At 32.7% G+C, this 20091-nt stretch overlaps 2 protein-coding genes across 2 annotated transcripts; both read left to right on the forward strand.

The window, feature by feature from the left end:
- Positions 1 to 8748: 8748 nt before the first annotated feature.
- LOC142606230 (putative disease resistance RPP13-like protein 1) lies at positions 8749 to 9510 on the forward strand. Its single transcript, XM_075777614.1, has one exon. The coding sequence runs from the start codon at positions 8749 to 8751 to the stop codon at positions 9508 to 9510; it is 762 nt and encodes a 253-aa protein (XP_075633729.1).
- Positions 9511 to 9824: 314 nt separating this feature from the next.
- Positions 9825 to 10948, forward strand: LOC142607528 (putative LRR receptor-like serine/threonine-protein kinase At1g06840). Its single transcript, XM_075779067.1, has 2 exons — positions 9825 to 9953; positions 10331 to 10948. The coding sequence occupies exons 1-2, from the start codon at positions 9915 to 9917 to the stop codon at positions 10673 to 10675; spliced, it is 384 nt and encodes a 127-aa protein (XP_075635182.1). The 5' UTR covers positions 9825 to 9914; the 3' UTR covers positions 10676 to 10948.
- The last annotated feature ends 9143 nt before the right edge of the window (positions 10949 to 20091 follow it).

Consider the following 20091-nt stretch of genomic DNA (forward strand, 5'->3'; position numbering starts at 1 on the left):
AGCATACAACGCCATACTCGGACGACCTACACTCAACGCATGGAAAGCCATCACTTCAACCTACCATCTGATGATCAAGTTTCCCACTGAACATGGGGTTGGAGAGCTACGCGGAAATCAGGTAACTGCACGGGAATGCTACGTGGCCATGATGGAGATGGATGACCATGTACAGACAATGAGCATCGAAGAACAGAGAACAGTGGCGGAACCCGTGGAGACATTGGAAGAAGTCCAACTAGATGATTCAAGGCCCGATCGAACCACCAGGATAGGAACCTCGGTCGACCAAACGATTCGACATGCGATCCTACTGTTCCTCAAAGAAAACCAGGATGTATTCGCATGGAGCCATGACGACATGCCAGGGATAGATCCGACGGTCATAGTCCATAAATTAAACGTATCACCTTCGTTTTCTCCAGTCCGACAAAAGAAACGCGTGTTCGCCCCCGAAAGGGATCGAGCTGCAGCAGAGGAAGTGCAGAAGCTACGAGAAGCGGACTTCATACGAGAGGTATACTATCCAGACTGGCTGGCAAATGTGGTAATGGTCAAAAAGTCAAATGGGAAGTGGAGAATGTGCGTTGATTTCACGGATAATATTCTTAACTCTGGCACTCTAGGGTTAAAGGAACAAGATTCTAACTTGACCTTCGGAGGGTATTCGGCCGACACCACACCGGTGCTCTCTTCTAGGTTCTTCGTTTTCTTTTTGCAGGTGTTGCTTTCGTGTGAGGAGCGCTTGCAACTCACTGGTGATATTTTCGGCATCATCACATACCAAACGCCGTTAGTGATTCTCTCTTCACTCAACTCCCTCTCTCTCTCTCTCTCACTCTTAGACCTCTCTCTTCTCTCCCTTCGTCCCTCTCTATCTATCTAACCAAACCCTGGTCACTCCTAGAAAAACCTCCATGAATACCCCTTACAAATAATTCCAAAATACTAGAAAAATCAGCACAGTAACCACTCGAAAATACCCAACCCTTTCTGAATCCATAAAAAAATAGTAGCAAAATCTCACTGAGGGTCCCTTGAAAATGCTACAAAAAAAAGGCACAAAAAATATATTTCAAAACCAATAGAAACCCAAAAAACAACAAAAATCCAAGCCAAACAAGGCAAATAAATCCCTTTGTAAATTCCCAATGAAATCTCCCAAAAATACGAACAAAACCCCCCAAAAACTAGCAAAAATCCCAGCCAAACAATACAGAAGATCAACACAACCCCAACTGTCAACCTCATAAGAGAAAAAACACACCATATCACAAGATTGACTTCATCATCTCCTGAAGAAACACTACCCAAATCTGAAATCCAAAGGCCTTTTGCCACAATCCAAGACGTCGTCGCAAAGAGGATGAGAGAGTATGTTGAAGGCGAGATCTAGATTGAAGCTTTGCCACCACCATTGCGTGGGTTTCAATTTGAGAGAGAGAGAGAGAGAGAGAGAGCGAGAGAGGGATGAAAGTCCATTGACAGCACTGATGGCGTCAAACTTGTGGTGGAAATTGGGAAGACCCTTGCATGGTGGTGTTGTTGATACTGATGACCAAGCTCATGGGTTTCGTCATGGATAAGGTTTGGTTAGAGAGTAAGAGAGAGTTTTGAGAGAGAGAACTTAGAGAAGAGAGTTTTCTTTTTTGAGAGAGAGAGAGAGAGAGAGAAGTAATGGGGTTTGGTCCGTTAAGGACAAAGTTGTCTTTTGAAGACCAAGTTGGTGGGTTTTAAAATGTTTTGAACCTAGTTAGTATTATCACAAACCTTACGGTGGGTTTGTGAAATTTACTCAAGAATCGATCAAATACTTGTTTGCCTACAAAAATTCTGGTCGGTGCACTTTTTCATCATGACAAATAAGCCTTGAATATGGAAAATTTAGGTTGTGTTTGATATTAGCTTAAAAAACCAATTTTTTACTATTTAGCTTATTTTTGCTACTATTTATCTTATTTTTCTACTATTTATAGGTCCCATTATACTTTTTGGTACTATTAATGGGTTTCACTGTACTATTTCAGTTATCTTTTAACTTTATCTATAGTACTTTCAACAAAAAAGTTTTTAGTTTCTGCTAAATAAGCTGTTCCTAAATAGACTCTGTGATGGGATATTTAGAGTCCATTTGAGAATAACGTATTTAACTAAAATTAAAAACTTTTTGCTAAAAATACTGTAGATAAAACTAAAAAGTAGTTGAAATATTACAATGGGACTTATGAATAGTAGTAAAAATAAGCTAAATAGTAAAAAAAAACTAGCCTTTTAAACTGATGTCAAACGCAACCTTAATTGACACCTTGTTTCTCAAAATATAAGTGCTTTAACTGTTTTTGGTTTTATTGCCTGTTGCTTTGTTTGATTCAATAATACCGCTTATCCTAGTGAGTTTTACGGGCCTATTGGACTAGAAGCTTTTTAAGTATCCGTTTGGATACAAATTACTGCGTTTACGTTTACCACGTTCACATTTCAGCTCTTTTTTTTTTTTTACTAGGGCAGCTTTTCAGCTTTTAAGGGACAAAAATTATTGTTTACCCACTAACGGTACTGTTCACTCACTGTTCACGACACTAATCACATACTGTTCATGTACTTTTTCATTAAAAATGGGTTCTGCAGTACTATTCACATATTTAAAAATTATTTTACTACAGTATTTTCAGTTTTCAGCAATAAGTTTTATCCAAACGGACCCTAAGCTCAAGCATTTACTTTTCTAGTTAGAGACCAACGCCTTGGGGCTAATGTGGGGTCCGCCCAAAGACCTACCGGTTTAAGCAAATATTTAATGCGTTCTTCGATTGGAGGAGTCATTTTTGGGGGAGAAATTATGCGTTTTTGGGATTTGCGTGGTCCTTGGTTTGATATTTATGACACCCAAAATTTAAAATAAATAACCCTTATTTTATTTTTTTATTTTTAAAGTTAAGGAAGGTAATTTGACTCTTGAATATCTTTATTGGAAACACAAGAATGTGCCAACTAGTTAAGCTACAAGACTTTTAGTAACCCTTATTCATTTTAGTTATGGGTCTTGTAAGGACACAATTTGAGCCTGAACCCACAGTCAGAAAGGGATGGGCTTGAAAGACCTTTTTACAATAAAATTTGTAGAGAGTGTGCTTGAAATCTAGATTCTAATGATATTTAGATAACAAAAATGATGGGCTTTGACTACAATGGTACACATAAGGAACTATTTATATGAGTATGAAAGAAATCCTCTCATCGGACACAAGTCGAGGATGACTTATATTACTTCTTCCCAAGATAGATTACAATTATGGATAGTGAGGTCTACAATGTTTTTTCTCTCCTTTTTCGGACCCCCATTGCTGAAGGTCTCTTCTTTCCTTTATACTCCCACCTTCTTCTCCTCTTCATCCCCCACATCAGGGTTAGATTGCTAGTTTAGATGCTTATCCCATCCACCTCCTCTGAAGTCTTTGGAGATAGGAGCAAAGTTAAACTTTGATGTTTAGGTCTCACTTTCCCATTAATGCGGCCAAAATAGCCGTTGCAGAGCATTCAATGCGGGAGCGGTGGTATCAGCTTTATTTCAGATATTTCACCGCCCTTCTTCTTATCCTCCACGTTTACTGTGTCTACCCTTACCTGTAGGATTTTCGAGAACATAGCCTGTGGATGTTAACCAACCCTTCTCCTACCTCGGCTGCACATGGCCGATGACATAATCTTCATCAGACTAACTTCTTGAACATATTATTTAGTATTGCCTTATGAGTTAACATTCATACATTCTCGGACCATTCAGTGTCCTCGGATTGGGCCACTAACCCGAAGAATACTCTTGGGCCATAGGCTCAATGACCCTGCAGGTTTGAAGTCGAACTTTCAACACGGAAGTGAAAAATAATGAATAGATTTATTTTGAATCTATCAGTCATGAAACGGTTCACCTGGAGGAACTTGAAAAGAACAAGAAGAAAGAATATCATTTCCAACTTAATATCATTTCTACAACAACTTTTGCCGTACACCCTTCTCAATGAGTTAGAAAAAAAATTGGTGCGATAAAAGCATATAGATGCTTGGAATAAGATTCATAGAATTGCCAATAACTTTCAGAAAAAAAAAAAGAGTAGGACTAGTTCAAAGAGTAGCGCCAATTACGTTGGTCAAACCTCCAACAGCCATCACTGTAGCTTATATTATCTTGTTCAACAGCTTTGGTGCTTGAATTCATCTAAAGACTAAACTGAAAAATTCAACATTGGCAACGTGAAGTCAAGTCAGCCACACCGCAAGGTTGTCTCATGTGCAATTATGATTATGAACGCATATAAACTTGATCTATATATCAAGGAAGTCAATACCGTATTGGAGGCTTGTACCGATTTGGCCATCGGTATGATATATTTCGGATACCGGTCAATACCGGTGTACCGTTTCAGATTTATCTCTACGTATTAAATATATATATATATATATATATAATACTAAAATAGGCCTCAAATAAGTAGTCTTAGTCACTGTACTTTTAGTGGTAGTGTTCTGATGTGTGGGCAGAACACGTATAAATGGTTAAAATGTTATATTAAAAATAAAAATAAAAAACATAAAAAAAGAAAAGAAGAAGAAGGTAGAGTTTGAATTTTTGATTGATGTTCACGTCAGTTCAGTGACTTGTCGCTTGTCAAGCACACAAAACAACAAAAACTTAAAGATTAAAATAAAAAGAAACATTAAAGGCAGAAAAGAGAAGAAACTGCATCCAAAAAAAAGGAAAAGAAAGGAGAAGAAACGTATGTACTCTGAGCAGACAAAGAAGAAGCAACAACAGCAGCAGGAGCTGAAGAGAAGATCGCCAAATGAGATGTTACAGGTAACTTGGCTTGGTGTTGGCGGTGGGGACAAGAGTGAAACTGGGTTGTTGTTGCTGGTGTGAGAACGCGTGGGTGTTGCTGTACAAGGTTTTGGCTGAGAGGGTGGCTGTGTTTGAGAGTGTCATTGTGTTGTTTTGTAAAAACCAAAAAAAAGAGTGTTTTTTGTGTTTTCAAAAAACTTGTTTTTGTTTTTGTTTTTTTGGGTTTCTTCTTCATCTCCCTCTTCTTCTTTTTTTTGTTATTTTGGTCCAGTATGAAGTTTCCGGCCGAAATCCGATTTATTTCCCGGTATGACCGGAATGACCCGGTATTGCCAGTATTTAAACCATTACGAAACAAACACATTTCTGTACCGTCTCAGGCGCCGGTACGAAATATTCCGGCCATACTGGCCGGTACGATACGAGATTGACTCCACTGCTATATATCTATATTCTATATATACATAAAAAAATAAAAAATAAAACTATATTCAATATATATCTAAAACTAAAATGTAATATTTATTATTGTTATCCTTTAGTTGAGTCACATTACGTTGTTATCTTTTTCTTTTTCTTTTTTCTAATTTTTCCATTATTATTAATTTTTTAATATTTACACTTCGTCTATCCTTTATCATTCCTTACATTTTCATCTTCCCACTTCCGTTTACTTTAATATTACTATTCATATTTCCTTTCGTCTTCCTTTAGTTTGTCTTTTCTTGTTTACTTCTTCTTTCTATAAGTTTATCATTCTCTCTTCCATTCTTTGCATAGTTTCTCTCTCTCTCTCTCTCTCTCTCTCTCTCTCTCTCTCTCTCTCTCTCTCAATTATTAGGTGGATTTTTTTTTTTTTTTGGCATCTCTGCCTTAGGTTAACAAAATTTTTGTGTTCTACTTTGGGTTGCCTTAGTTTTATGTTTTAAGTTTTTTTTATTATATTTGATTGTTAAATGTTATTTTATTGCATTATAAAGAATTAAAGATAGTATATAAGAATATAATATTATTCAATTTTTTTTTAGAGAGTTACAACCTATGGTGTCCGTTTCTGATGAACGCTCTTTATCATCAGACCAAGACACCAATCAGTTTTTGGTGTAAGCGGGGATTGAACCTCAGATCTTTTATTCAACAATCAGAAATTTTACCAGTTGAGCTAACTGGAACCCAAAATTATTCAATTACATAGCATGATTTGGATAATTCGATATTTATTGTTTTATCTTTTTTGTTTATCTTTTTTTTTTTCTTCTCATCTTAATTTATTCAACATTTAAATTTAGCTACATTCTCCATATCATTCAATTATTCATATTTTCTCTCCTTTTTTATTTAAAAAAAAACTAAACATATAATATTTTACTTAAATTCAAATAAATAAAATTATCTTCATAAAGTTGTGTTCATTTTTTTATCATTTACACTTTCTCTGACCTTTTTCATTCCCTTTATCTTTTTATCTTCTTGCTACCCTTATCTTAATATCACTCTCCATCTTTCCCTTTATCTTAATATCACTCTCCATCTTAGTATAAATTTGTCATTCTCTCTTCCATTTTATGCATAATTTTCCCTCACAAAAAAGTTATTTCTCTTTCTTTCTCTCTCCAATTTTTGGTGTATTTTTTTTTTCTTGTATTTCTGCTTTAGGTTGATAAATTTTTGTAGTCTTTAGAAAATACTCATTCTCACACCCAATGCGTCAAAGAAAACATGGAATACAAAATAAATGCCAATTTAGAAACATTAAATTAAAAAAAAATTAATGATGATATCAAACTAAATATATCATAAAGAAACTAATAATGCATATTTAATGCAATAGAATCATCATCAAATTTTGGAAAATGATAGTTTGCCCATGAAGAAATAGAGCGAGCGTAATAAAGAGTAGATAGAAATTAATGATAATATCAAATCAAATGTCAATTAGTATCCGTTAATTGGAAAACAGAGAGGCTATATATATATATATATATATATATATATATATATATATATATATTTGAGTTTGGCTTACCTCTAGTATTTTTTTTAACTAGACATCTCTTTTTGTTTTAAATATACAATAACAAGTAATAGTAGGTTTAATCTTCACATTTTATTTAGTTATTAGTGGGTGATGTGACAGTTTCTTATTAAAATAAAATGAGATTCCAGTTAAAAAAAATACTAAAGGTAAGCCAAACTCTCTCTCTCTCTCTCTCTCTCTCTCTCTCTCTCTCTCTCTCTCTCTCTCTCTATATATATATATATATATATATATATTTCATACACTATTACTTTTGAAATTCTAATGAATGATGCTTTAAATCCCTGTTATGCAAATTATCAATCAATAAATATACGAGATCATGAAAAAAAATGATAAAACTAATTAACCACTATCATTATAGAGTACTAGTCTATTATTTTACACATCTAAAGAAGTTGAATGTATAGAGTTTACTTTAATGGTACACCTAAAGATTCACTTATGTGACATTTGGTACGGGGGAATCCACATTACTCTTGGCATCCAGATTCCTAGGAATGTGATTCCTATGAATCACATTCCTAAGAATGTAGTTATTCCTATATTTGGTTTCATTGGGAATATCTTAAGATTTCTTGGAATGTGAAATGATAATGTTTAGTTTATTTCCAAGAATTTTAAATCAATTATTTATTTTTCCTATTCTATCTTTAGATTTGAATGTGAATTACCAAGTCCTTAAAAAAAATCTTCCTCTAAATAAATAATGAAAAACTAAATATAAACTATTAATTATAAAAAATTCATTAAAATTATAGTCTAATATTTCAAAATGATAGGTACAATACAAAAATAACTATTTAAATTTCAAATGCTTTTATTCTTAATAATAATTTTAAAAGATTTTAATCCATAATAATTTGTTTTATATTTTATCTTAATTGCTTAAATGATAATGAAAAATGGTTAAAACTGTCAATTTATGAAAAATACAATTTCCTTTAAGCTTGGGAATCTGGATTCCTACCTGTTTTAAATGGAATCCACATTCCTACTGAGAGGGGAATCCACATTCCCTTGGTATCTAATTCCTTAACGTGATTTGCAACCAAACATGAAAATCTTCAAACATTCCTAAGAATCCTAAAACATTATCCAGTACCAAACGCCATCTTAATACATACACACACACACATATATATAAAAGGTTTTTATTAACTTAAAAAATAAAGAAAAGTAAAAACAATAATATTAATATAAAAAAAAAATATGCTTATTGAGATTACCTTAAAAAAAAATTTATTGAGGCTCTACTGGCGGGTCTGCGACTAGTTAAGCTAAGGACAAGGACTGCATCTACTTAAATCAGCAGGAAAGAAGCGGTAAAGAGCTTTCAGCCTTTCACATGCAGTTCACACCACAAACAAACTCATCTCTTTTAGTTTCCTAGAGCTTTTTTGCCCAATTTATTTCCATTGCAAAAACGAAAGACATGGCTGCTGCGAGCCTAGTGGGAGGAGCATTTCTGTCTGCAGCCCTCAAAAAGTGTTGTTTGCCAAGATGGCATCACAGAAGGTCGTTGACTTCATCCGGGGAAGAAAAGTCCCCGATACACTGCTGAAGAAGTTGAAGACAACGTGTCTTGCCCTTCATACAGTGCTCAATGACGCAGAGGAAAAGGAATTCACAATCCTACAGATCAAAGAGTGGCTTGATGAGCTTAAAGATGCTGTCTACGACGCAGAGGACCTTTTGAGATAGCTGCTGATTGCTGAAGCTTTGCAGTGCCAGTTGGAAGCTAAGAGCAAGGTAAGGAATTGCATCACTTGTACATTTACTTGTTCTGAACAAAAACTGAAATCAAAGATAGAAGAATTCCTTGTCAAAGATAGAAGAAGTCCTTGTCAGGCTAGATGATTTAGCAAGGCAAATGGATCTTATAGGTCGGAGAGAAGGTGTTGGACTCGGAGGGAAGCCTTTACCAAGAATAAGATCGCCCACCACTTCTCTGGTAAAAGAAACTAGAATTATTGGTAGGGATGATATTAAAGAGCCCATAGTCAACTTGCTGCTCTCAAATGATGCAAAAGGCAATGAACACCTGTGTGTGATTCCCATTGCGGGCATGGGTGGGATTGGCAAGACTACCCTTGCTCAGCTTATTTACAACGACCAAAGAATCACCGAACATATTAGCATTAGTTTTTGGGTTTGCGTTTCAGAAGAATTTGATGTGGTTAGGATCACAAAATCAATTCTTGAGGCTGTCACTTCACAGAAATGTGACACTACAGACTTTATGATCCAAACTAGATTGAAGAAGGGTTTGATGGGAAAGAAATTTTTACTAGTTCTTGATGATGTATGGAATGAAAATTATGGCGACTGGGAGCTCTTGAAGAATCCCTTTAAACACGGAACATTGGGAAGTAAAATTATTGTGACAACACGCAATGAAGATTGTTGGTGTTTATTCACAAATCATGCCTTTGAAAATGGAAACTATAATGCATATCCAGAATTAGATAAAATTGGTAGAAAAATAATTAAGAAGTGTGATGGCCTACCATTAGCAGCAAAAGCACTTGGTGCTCTGTTGCACCGTAAACTAGATGAAGAGGAATGGTATAAAATTTTGAACAGCAAAATTTGGAGTTTGCCTAATGATGGGGTGATATTCTTCCAGCTATAAGATTAAGTTACAATTACCTACCCTCTCATTATCTTTCTACATTTGACAATCTAGCCTGGGCTTCCAACGCTTTGTGGTAAAACAAATAAAAATGAAACAATAATAGTGTATTCCATTTCCATTTTTATCTAAATTATAAATTTATACAATTTGTATTTTTTATTAAAATAAATAAGTCAAACTCAAACTAGATGAAATAGACTCTTTTTTTTTGTTGAGAAAAGATGAAATAGACTTAATAGTGTGTGGTAGTAGATATAACTGATACCTATTTCTTTATTCTCTCATTCTATGTATTAAATTTGCAGGATTATCTAGATCCGGAGTATTTCTTAACTCATAAACTGACGGACAAGAGTGATGTTTATAGACTTGGTGTTGTATTTCTGGAACTCCTGACGGGGATGCATCCGATCTTACATGGCAAAAACATTGTTAGAGAGGTAAAACATTATAGACTTGTTTGCCTTAGACTCAATAGGAGCCCAATGGTACATTAGGTGATTGGGCATGAAAGAAATTGTTGTTCTGTAATTTATTTTACCCTTGCAGTTTAATCCATAATGAAAATTCTCCTCTGCCATATGTCATTTTATACTAGGTGTAATAGTCAAGAGTGAGATCTTGAGTTACAAGTTTCAGTTTTTAACTTCAAAAAAACATTGAAATCCTTTTTCAATCCTCTGCCAAACAGAATTTTATACAGTGAAGATCACTTTGTCATAATGTTGTTATCATATCATCCTCTAGGCAACAGTGGCTTAAATTTGGTGTAATAAAATGAGCTCTTGTAGTTTTTAACTGTCTTTATCCATTCCAGGTTAATGTCGCATATCAATTTGGTATGATCTTTTCAGTTATTGATGATCGAATGGGATCTTATCCTTCTGAATGTGTGGTGAAATTTTTGACTTTGGCTCTCAAGTGTTGTGAAGATGAGACAGATGCTAGACCTTCAATGGCAGAGGTGGTCCGAGAACTTGAAAATATATGGCTTCTGATGCCTGATTCTGACATTAAAACAACGGATCCAATGCTCTCAGGTTCTGAAAAGGCAATGACTTCACCATCATCATCCTCTAATGTGAATAATCCTTTTGTGTCATCAGATGTATCTGGCAGTGACCTTGTTAGTGGAGTCGTTCCACCCATCACGCCTAGATAGGAAATGTTTGGAAAATTTGGTTGTATCTGAACCTGAGGTTGCTAATGTCTTGAAAATTTGAACTGGGAAATGGTCTTTACGTTCATCTCAGTTGTTGATGTTGTGGAAAGTCTCTCTCTTAAACCTTCATTACAATTTGTTTTGGAAAACTTATGTACTTAGAGCGGTAGATGGTTTAATAATATTGGGGTAAATATCAACCTCGTACTTTACAGCAAAGTAGTAGAAAATTATTTATAAGAAACATAATACTATCATTTATAAGTTTATGGAGTATGCAATGTCTAATTGACACAATGGAAATCTGAGCACTGAGCAGCCCCGAAGTAACGACAAAAATATTTGATTGAAGTTTTTGAGATATGGCTTCAAATATATTACACGCTACTGGTATGACCGCAGATTGGTCTTCTTAACAATGCGCTCTTGTTGTGATTATGGTAAACATGGATGCCTGGATTTCTTCATAAGTTGACGGTGACATGGTGTTGCATGTTATTCATTTGCTTAGGGGAGCCTGTCTCAGGAGACACAATCAAATTAAAACTTTTATCAACCTGGAAATTATAGGAGAGTAAGATAACCAACAAAAAAAAAATTATATCTTTTTTTTTTTAAATCTAAAAAAATTCTGTAATTTGGTGAAACTATTTGACGTAACAACGGTTTTTAAGCCCAACTTTTATTATATAGTATATGTATATGATATGATATCATTTAAGCACTTTTTCCAATAAATTATTACAATTCACATAATATGTTTGAATTATATTTTAAATATCTAAATGCATCACAATTGACAACTAATTCTCAAAAAACTAAAATAAATTGAACAATAAATAAATAAATTAGGGGTAATAAAATACTTATATATATATATATTTTTGATAATCAACCTGCAAATAAAATTAAGTAGCTACAAAAATTAAGTTAATATTCCTATGACAATTTAGTACAACAATTTTAAAGTTCTTTCCATATTTTCTAAATTCAAAGGTCATTTTACTCATTACACAACATGTGATAGCCTTCAAAAGTTCTTTCTTCTTCTTCTTCTTCTTCTTTTTATTTTTTATTTTTTTTTTAATACAAGATAAAAATTTTACTCTAGTCTAATTTAAGTGTCTATATCTGTGAAATTTTCTCCTAAAGACTTGAACTCCAGCCATTGCCTTCCAGACCCCAAAAGACCACAAGCACTTAATACTTTTGTTGTGACTATCGCACTAAGGATGCATGGTGGTCTTCTTTTATTTTTTAATATATATAATATTTAAAGACTTAACTCGTATCATTTGGGTTAGAAGTTTGAACAACAATTTCTTCCCATTGTTAATGAAGTCTTTTAAATACTACCTTCTACAAGTCATTCGATCTCATTTTAAATTTTCGGGAGCATAGTTCTTACAATGACTCAATGGAATCTACAATGTATGGAGTAGTTTATAGGGACTAGGATATAAGATTTTTAAAATTGATGGCAAAAAATTTGATTCATGATTCATCCTTTTGTTACGGACCATGATTGAGATACAATGTAATAGTTAAGATAAGTTATTTTACCATCCAATCGCACTTTTAATAATTAAGATTAAAAGTTAAAAAATTTACTTTTAATCTTAATCTCTTTATCAAATTTATCTCTTTTTTTTTTTTTTTAACCTTTTGAACCATAATGCAACAGTCCTAAATCCAAATTCATGTCACTGATATTACCTTCTTCTTCTTTTTTCTTTCTTCTTTTTTTAATTCCTGTTTCTAGACAATTAAAGTGAAGGAAAAACAAAATGTACTTTGACCTGTTAGTTGGCAGACAGATGGCAAATGGAATATCCAAAGAACTTCTCAAAATGGTAGACATTGGTTGTAGGAAAATGGGCGACCACTTTATTTGTTTATTTATTTATGTACACGGATTTTCTCAAAATAAGTTTGCAGCAACTGCTGCAAACAGGACAGATGTCAATTAAATAAGAAGACACTTCGGCTTGGAGTTGTATGACCCATTTTAAGAGAAGAGCTGTTAACCCTAACATTAACAACATTAGATTAGCGTTTAACCCGCGCAATGTATGGGATTATTTTATGAGTTAGAAAAAAATCAACTTAATATATTATACTTAATGTGATGGAAAAATATGGAAGGGGGTGGATGGTTGCAGGAGAATTTTTAGCAACAATGCAACCAAAAAAAAAAAGCAATCACTTACAAAACAGTTAAACCTCACCATTTATTTTCATTTTCCTACCCAACCAAACACACTACAAAAAAGTTTTTTTTTTCCCATTTTCTCCCTATAATTTTCATCCACCCTATTGCGGCTCCCAACAAACACATTAGGTTCGCACAAGAGTAACAACCCACAGCAAAGGGCTTTAAGCCACATGCCAACGCCTCAATTCTCACATCAGATCTCTTTCCTTCCGATTGAAAAGTGAAATCAAAACGTTTCATAACTACGAAAACAACCCGATGGACTGTCGATTTTACTAAAGCAATAATTTTTTTTTATTTTTTTTTTCTCGCGGCCAAGAAAAAGAAATAAAGAAAGAGCTGATGTTTTTTAACTGAAAATTTTGGTGACACTGATTTTGCCCCCAAAATTTTCACCCATACAATAATTTTTGTATAGTAGCAAGTCTCAGTTAAGTGAGTCTGTGTGAGAAATTATGAATTTTTTAATGAAAAACTCGGTGCCCGTAGTAGTGTTGGTTTATGTCCCCATTCCATAAACCTTCATCTATATAAAAGAGAGGAGCGGACTACATCACTTACACTGATGCAAGTTTATGAGTTTTCTACACGACACATAAATTGTAGCTCTTTCTTCTTCTTCTTCTTCTTCTTTTTTTTTTTTGGAATAAGAAATAATTACTGCTGTTTGTTTGTAACAATGCAAATGGTAGCTAGCTATCTCCGTAATACATATACGTTGTTGACCGTATAACATGAATTTTGAGTCTGTCAAAATGTGAATGTATAATAGATATATGCATTGGTCAAATTTGAAAACTCACATTTCCTAGTGTAATTCACAAATTTTGGGCATGATGTGCGTCTAGGTTTATATGATGGTTGTTATCCAATTGGGGAGTGAGAGAATTCAAATGTATTACCTGCAAAGAAGTTCAGGTATTTAACTCTCTTTCTCCAAAAGACATTATTTCCCCTTTTCCAACATAACACAATACGAGTGTAATTCTCTGTTTCCAATACTTACGCTCTGTTTGTTTCCACATCAACATTTTCTGGAAAATGGTTCATTTTTCAAAGAGCATTTTCTAGAAAACTATATCACTTTCCAGTGTTTGATAACGACCTTGAAAATGAGCTTGAGAATGTTTTCTGGTGTTTGATATACAAATTTTTATTTTTATTTTTTATATTTCTTGTGTAATTTAAAATATGCGCATTATGTAAACTAACTAATGTAATCAATATTAAAAAAAAAAACCAATGATGAATTTGATTTTCATACTAAAATTTTGACAATAGATACAATAAAAATTAGTTGTCAAATTTTCATAATCTCTACCACTCATTTTATTTATATATATGGACAGAAACGTCCACACACACACACACATTTATATATATTTGTCTATATACATAAAATTGACAGGAGAATACATCTTTAATAAGTACAAAATAATAATAACTTTTTATTGTCTACTCTTTTTGCTAGTATACTAATTGTCTACTATGGTTAACCAGAAGTCTTTAATATTACTCAAAATTATGTATTTATATAATGTATCTACATAATATATCATCACTACATAATATCTGCATAATATATCTATCAACAAAAAAGATTATGCTATGTAAAAGTAATTTAGAGCCATATAGGCACTACGTTTAAAATTTTTGTCTTTTACTTCAATCATTCATTTTTCTTCTTTTTTATTTTTTATATATTTTTTTTAGCACTTTTATGAGCAAAAAAAAACTTATACATGAAATCCATCAAACCAAAAGTTTCTTAGAGAAAAAAATAAAATCAAGTTTGAAATTCAAAGTAAAAAATTGAGATTTTGGTAGAAAGGAATGAATAATTACCGCTGCAAATATGTTCTCTTTTGCAAGTTGGTAGAGAAGAATGAAATAATTACTAAGCAATGAGGGAAAAAAAATATACTCAAAGAATTGTGTTAAGGAGAAGAGAAATATGGAGAGAGAGTGAGGGAGAGGGATCTATGAAAGAGGAGAGACCAGAGTGAGTGATAGTGAGGGTGTGAGGAAAGAAAAAGAAAAGGGTAAAGAGAAAGAGTGAGAGTGAGAGAGCTTACTATGAGATAGAGATTATTTTCCAAAAAAAATTTTTGGAAAACAAGCTATAAAAAACAAGCCTTATTTTTATTAGGATTTTCTATTGACTAAAGATAGTTTTCCGTTGACCAGTTTTTTTTTGTGCTACCAAACACTGAAAAATGTGGAAAACTATATTTACAGAAAGTTTTTCAGCAAAACAAACAGAGCGTTAGATTCAACACTTGTATGCTTATGTCTTATTCAACAATAAAAATCTATGCTTATGCATCATTTAAAAAAGGAAAAAGAAAAAAAGCACTTGTACATGATTCATATTAGAGTTGTGCTTCAACCAATATTCAAGTTTGTTTCCCCTGTTTATTTTCACAGTTGACCTGATAATTGCGTACTTTTCTAATAGTCTAGCATTAGAAACTTAATATGAGCAGCTCATTGCTAGGGACTAAATAAAAGAAAAGAATAAATTCAAATTCAATATGAACGCCTTATTCGTGCTTTATAATATACCTACAACATTAACAATGTGGAATCCTCAAATTCAAGATTTAGAACATCGCCCACTGCCAACAAATTTTGAGAAAGAAAATTAAAGTTAATGAAAATGGGTGACTTTGCTCATGAATAAAATGTCATTTCCATAGTGAATAATAGACATTTATAAGTCAACAATAGTAGCGGGGATAACAAAATTCAAAAGGTGAGCTTGTGAGTATTGGTTACTTAGCATCTACTTCAAGTTTACTTTCTCATATATGTAGTTTATATTGTTACTTGACACCCTATTTGGGGTCTATTCTTCTTGTGGCAGCAAAGGAAGACAGCAAAGTACATTTTCTGCATTTATCTACCATTAAAATAAAAGTTTAAATGTATAAAAAACATTACACTTTCAGATTTCATAGGTCAACATTTTCAATCACTCTTCAAAAACAGCAGGTAGGATGGAAAACAGTAACTGAAAATTAAATTGAATTCTGTAGTTGCTATTCTTCCTTCTTATTCTCTCTAACAGTTGTATTACACATTCTCTTTCTATTTCTTTGCTTCAAATTCAGGTCCCCAAAAACAAAGTTATTAGATTATGCTGTTAAAGATGACAGCAAATCAAGTGTCAAAGGGAAATTATAACAAAATTGTACAATAGATATACAACTTCACATTTCGAGATACACTTTTAAAACATTAGCTATGCTCATACATTAGCTAACAGACGTTACAGACCTACACTGACAGATCATATATTAGCTATGCTTTGAGATAACACTCAAAGCTATACCAATCAGCAAAAGTGAGAGTACATATCCTATGTGTGGTAAGTACTAAGTGGCATGCCACAGTGAAAACTTCTGCAGAAATAGTCAAGATTTCAGTTTACTTGCCAAGTAAAAAAGGAAAAAATTGCTTCCTTAATGAATAAAGATTTCAGTTTACTTGCAAAGTACAAATAGAGGCATCTGAATAGTAAAATTAAATATCAAGAAGAAAAACAACAAAGGCGATCAGAGAAAATGCAGTTCAATCTGCAAAAACTCAGTAATTAACATTAAAAACCAATAATTTTATTTACAAAAAATTACAAAATAACTGTACTCCCCAAACATTCAGATTTTAAAACATCCATCTTACAAATATATTAACAAAACATAGAATACAAAACATAGGTGATTAGAGATGGCACCACAAAATTGGCTCTAACAGCCATATATGAAAGAAAAGCCAATAGGAAATAACAAAGCACTGTTTTAAAAGAGAACCAAATAAAAGCATTTTTAAATATTATGTACTATGTCACCATAAAAGTGTTTTTTAGAGCATCAAATTCTATAGTTGGGGATGTCTAAGCCCACCAAATTCCGAAATTGAAGCAGAAAATATATATTGATAATTAAAATATATATATATAGGCCAAGATTCCCTTAGGAAAAATCATTACAGGCCAACACAAAAAATCTTAAAAGAGAGCTACAATCTATTAAGAAAATCAACCCTTAAGCTACAACCTATTACCTCCAAATCATGTCACTCTGCACTCTATAGGCACTTATGTAAAAATGAAAGCAGAATTTGACCTTTCAAATTAATTCAGTAACTCTTATTGAAGTATAATAAATGGTCTTATCAGTGAGAGGACCATTTGTAGCATTAAGTAATTGGGAATGAGAAGTTAAAGACTTTAGATAAACTGATGAAAAAAAAAAAAAAAACCTTTGATTTAGTAATCTCTTACAGCATGTAGTCATCAACAAAAGGAAATTAGGGAAAAAGTTAGTCAAACCTTAATCCTTGATTGAGTAATGCAGCAAAACAGTATTTAAGAACGTCTTAAAAGAAAGCTACAACCTATTGAGGAAATCAACACTTAATGGACACATATAATAAATATAACCACTAATAGTAGAGAAAGTAAAACCTAATATTTTACTCCTTTTGATTCAAAATGTTGTATTGTTAAAGCACATCCCTAAGATTCCATTACTCATCAATAGAAAATCAGCCCACTACCTTCTTGTTATCTCTTCATTGGGTTGCGAAGCAAAATTTTCAATAAAAACTCAAGAACTAAAACCTACAAACACCAATAAAATACTTTAGGAATCATATACTTATTCGAGCAGCCCAAAACACCAAAACCTACAAACATTGGAAAAAAAAAATGCTAAGAAATCAAACATTATTGAACGACAAACATGTTTTTTTCTACACATATTCAAGGGCTAAATCCCATGATGCCACCCCCATTAAAAATGGATTATGATAAATCAAGAAGGCAGTAAATAATCAAAGAATATAATAATTCCAATTTGGAAAAGATTATAATGTTAGTAAAGCAGGAAAAACAAAGATTATAATTTGAGGCCAAAACATTGAAAGAGAGAAAATAAACATCCGGATTTTAATTCAAATTCAAATAACAAAAAGTAGCGCTGAGGATGTGAAATAATTAGAAGGGAGAATTGAGCTACACTGAATAGTAATAAAAATTGACACCAACCAACTAATAAAACAAATAAAACAGCTATATAAAGATTCTTGAATCCCAAACACACTAAATTGAAAAAAAAAATTTTAAAAACCAAAGCAATGACACAAAAACAGAGAGATGGGCATCAAGGAATTTAGGATTTTGAACATAATGTTGTAAGTTGTAACAACGTACATAAAAGAGAAATCACGAAAATGAAGATAACCTCATCCTGCCCAATTAGCTAACATTACAGCAACCTATTTAGCTTGGCTGGAATGAAATTGAATTTCAACTAATGCAATCCTGGCAACAAAGCATAAAATATTAAAATAGGAGCAACTAAAAGTCCACAGCTTTAAAATTTCGAGTTAGAAAGAGCATAAAATATTAAGACCAAATTAGGACACAACTAACAGTTCTAATATTTTTAGAAGAACCTGCAATTATTTGCACAAAGCTACCCTTTATAAATTTTTCTGAAATCAACAACGTCAGTATTTTGCAGAAAATGAACAGCCCAATATACTTTAATAAACTATATAACAGTTGGTGTATTCCATCTACTCATGCCTAGCTCGGTGATAAATTAGTTTCGTAATCTAGCTGTGAACATCCTAAAAAAAATCAAGTAGGAAAAAAAGGCAACATAACAATTTACCACACCACAGCACTACATGAAGAAATCAGAGTCAAACATAGTCATTGAAATCACAGAGGATAACATTCACTCCAAATACTAAAAATAAACCCACAACACAAAAGAGATAGTAATAAAATTTAAAAAGGAAAAAAAAAACAGCAATCTAAAGAAACAAATCAGCACTGCCATTGTTGGCACACTGTAAGTGTGCTTATTTAATAGTACTCTTCTTATTCTTCATAACTTCTAGTCGGGTATTTAGAACTTGAATTCTTTTGAATCATTCACTATACTAACAAAAACTCTCTCTTGTTAATGCTTAAAAGAGGTTACATGGCCCCTGAATACCTTGCTTAAGGAAGACTAACTGAAAAAGTAGATGTTTATAGCTTTGGGGTTCTAGTGCTTGAAATAGTCAGCGATGTGAAGAACAGTATATATATATACACACACATACACACACACACATACACTGTCTAGTGTTCGGATTATTTATTATATATTGCATGTTAGGTTGTTCTCTTGTTCATTGATCATTGATTTTTTTTTTTTTTTTTTAGGGGGGATCATTGATGTTTAGGGGAAAAAAATATTGTTCATTGATGATTAGGGGTGAAAAAAAAAACTGAAAAGAAATTAAAAGCTGTTGAAAGTTTTTTTTTTTTGAGAAGAAAAAGAAAAAAAAAAACTGTTGAAAGTTGAAACAGACTGCTGCTGTGTTAGTCTCCAGATTGTGACCATGACCAAACAGTAATAAAAATTGACACCAACCAACTAATAAAACAAATAAAACAGCTATGTAAAGATTCTTGAATCCCAAACACACTAAATTAAACCCCAAAATTATTCATTATTTGATTCCTACAATTTCTCAGTAACCAAAAAAAAATCATGATTATTATGAAAAAAATTTAAAAAAACCAAAGCAATGACACGAAAACAGAGAGATGGACATCAAGGAATTTAGGATTTTGAACACAATGTTGTAAGTTGTAACAATGTACATAAAAGAGAAATCATGAAAATGAAGATAACCTCATCCTGCCCAATTAGCTAACATTACAGCAACCTATTTAGCTTGGCTGGTATGAAATTGAATTTCAACTAATGCAATCCTGGCAACAGAACATAAAATATTAAAATAGGAGGCAACTACAAGTCCATAGCTTTAAAATTTGGAGTTAGAAAGAGCATAAAATATTAAAATAGCAGCAGCTAAAAGTCCATAGCTTAAAAATTTGGAATTAGAAGATTGCATAACAGAGATCACTTGCTGAACATCTGTTTTGAAAATAACAGAAAAATGCCAACATTAAGACCAAATTAGAACACAACTAACAGTTCTAACATTTTTAGAAGAACCTGCAATTATTTGCACAAAGCTACCCTTTATAAATTTTTCTGAAATCAACAACGTCAATATTTTGTAGAAAATGAACAGTCCAATATACTTTAACAAACTATATAACAGTTGGTGTATTCCATCTACTCATGCCCAGCACGGTGATAAATTAGTTTCGTAATCTAGTTGTGAACAT

This window comes from Castanea sativa, chromosome 8, assembly GCF_040712315.1.
Source record: "Castanea sativa cultivar Marrone di Chiusa Pesio chromosome 8, ASM4071231v1".
Taxonomy (NCBI): Eukaryota; Viridiplantae; Streptophyta; class Magnoliopsida; order Fagales; family Fagaceae; genus Castanea; species Castanea sativa.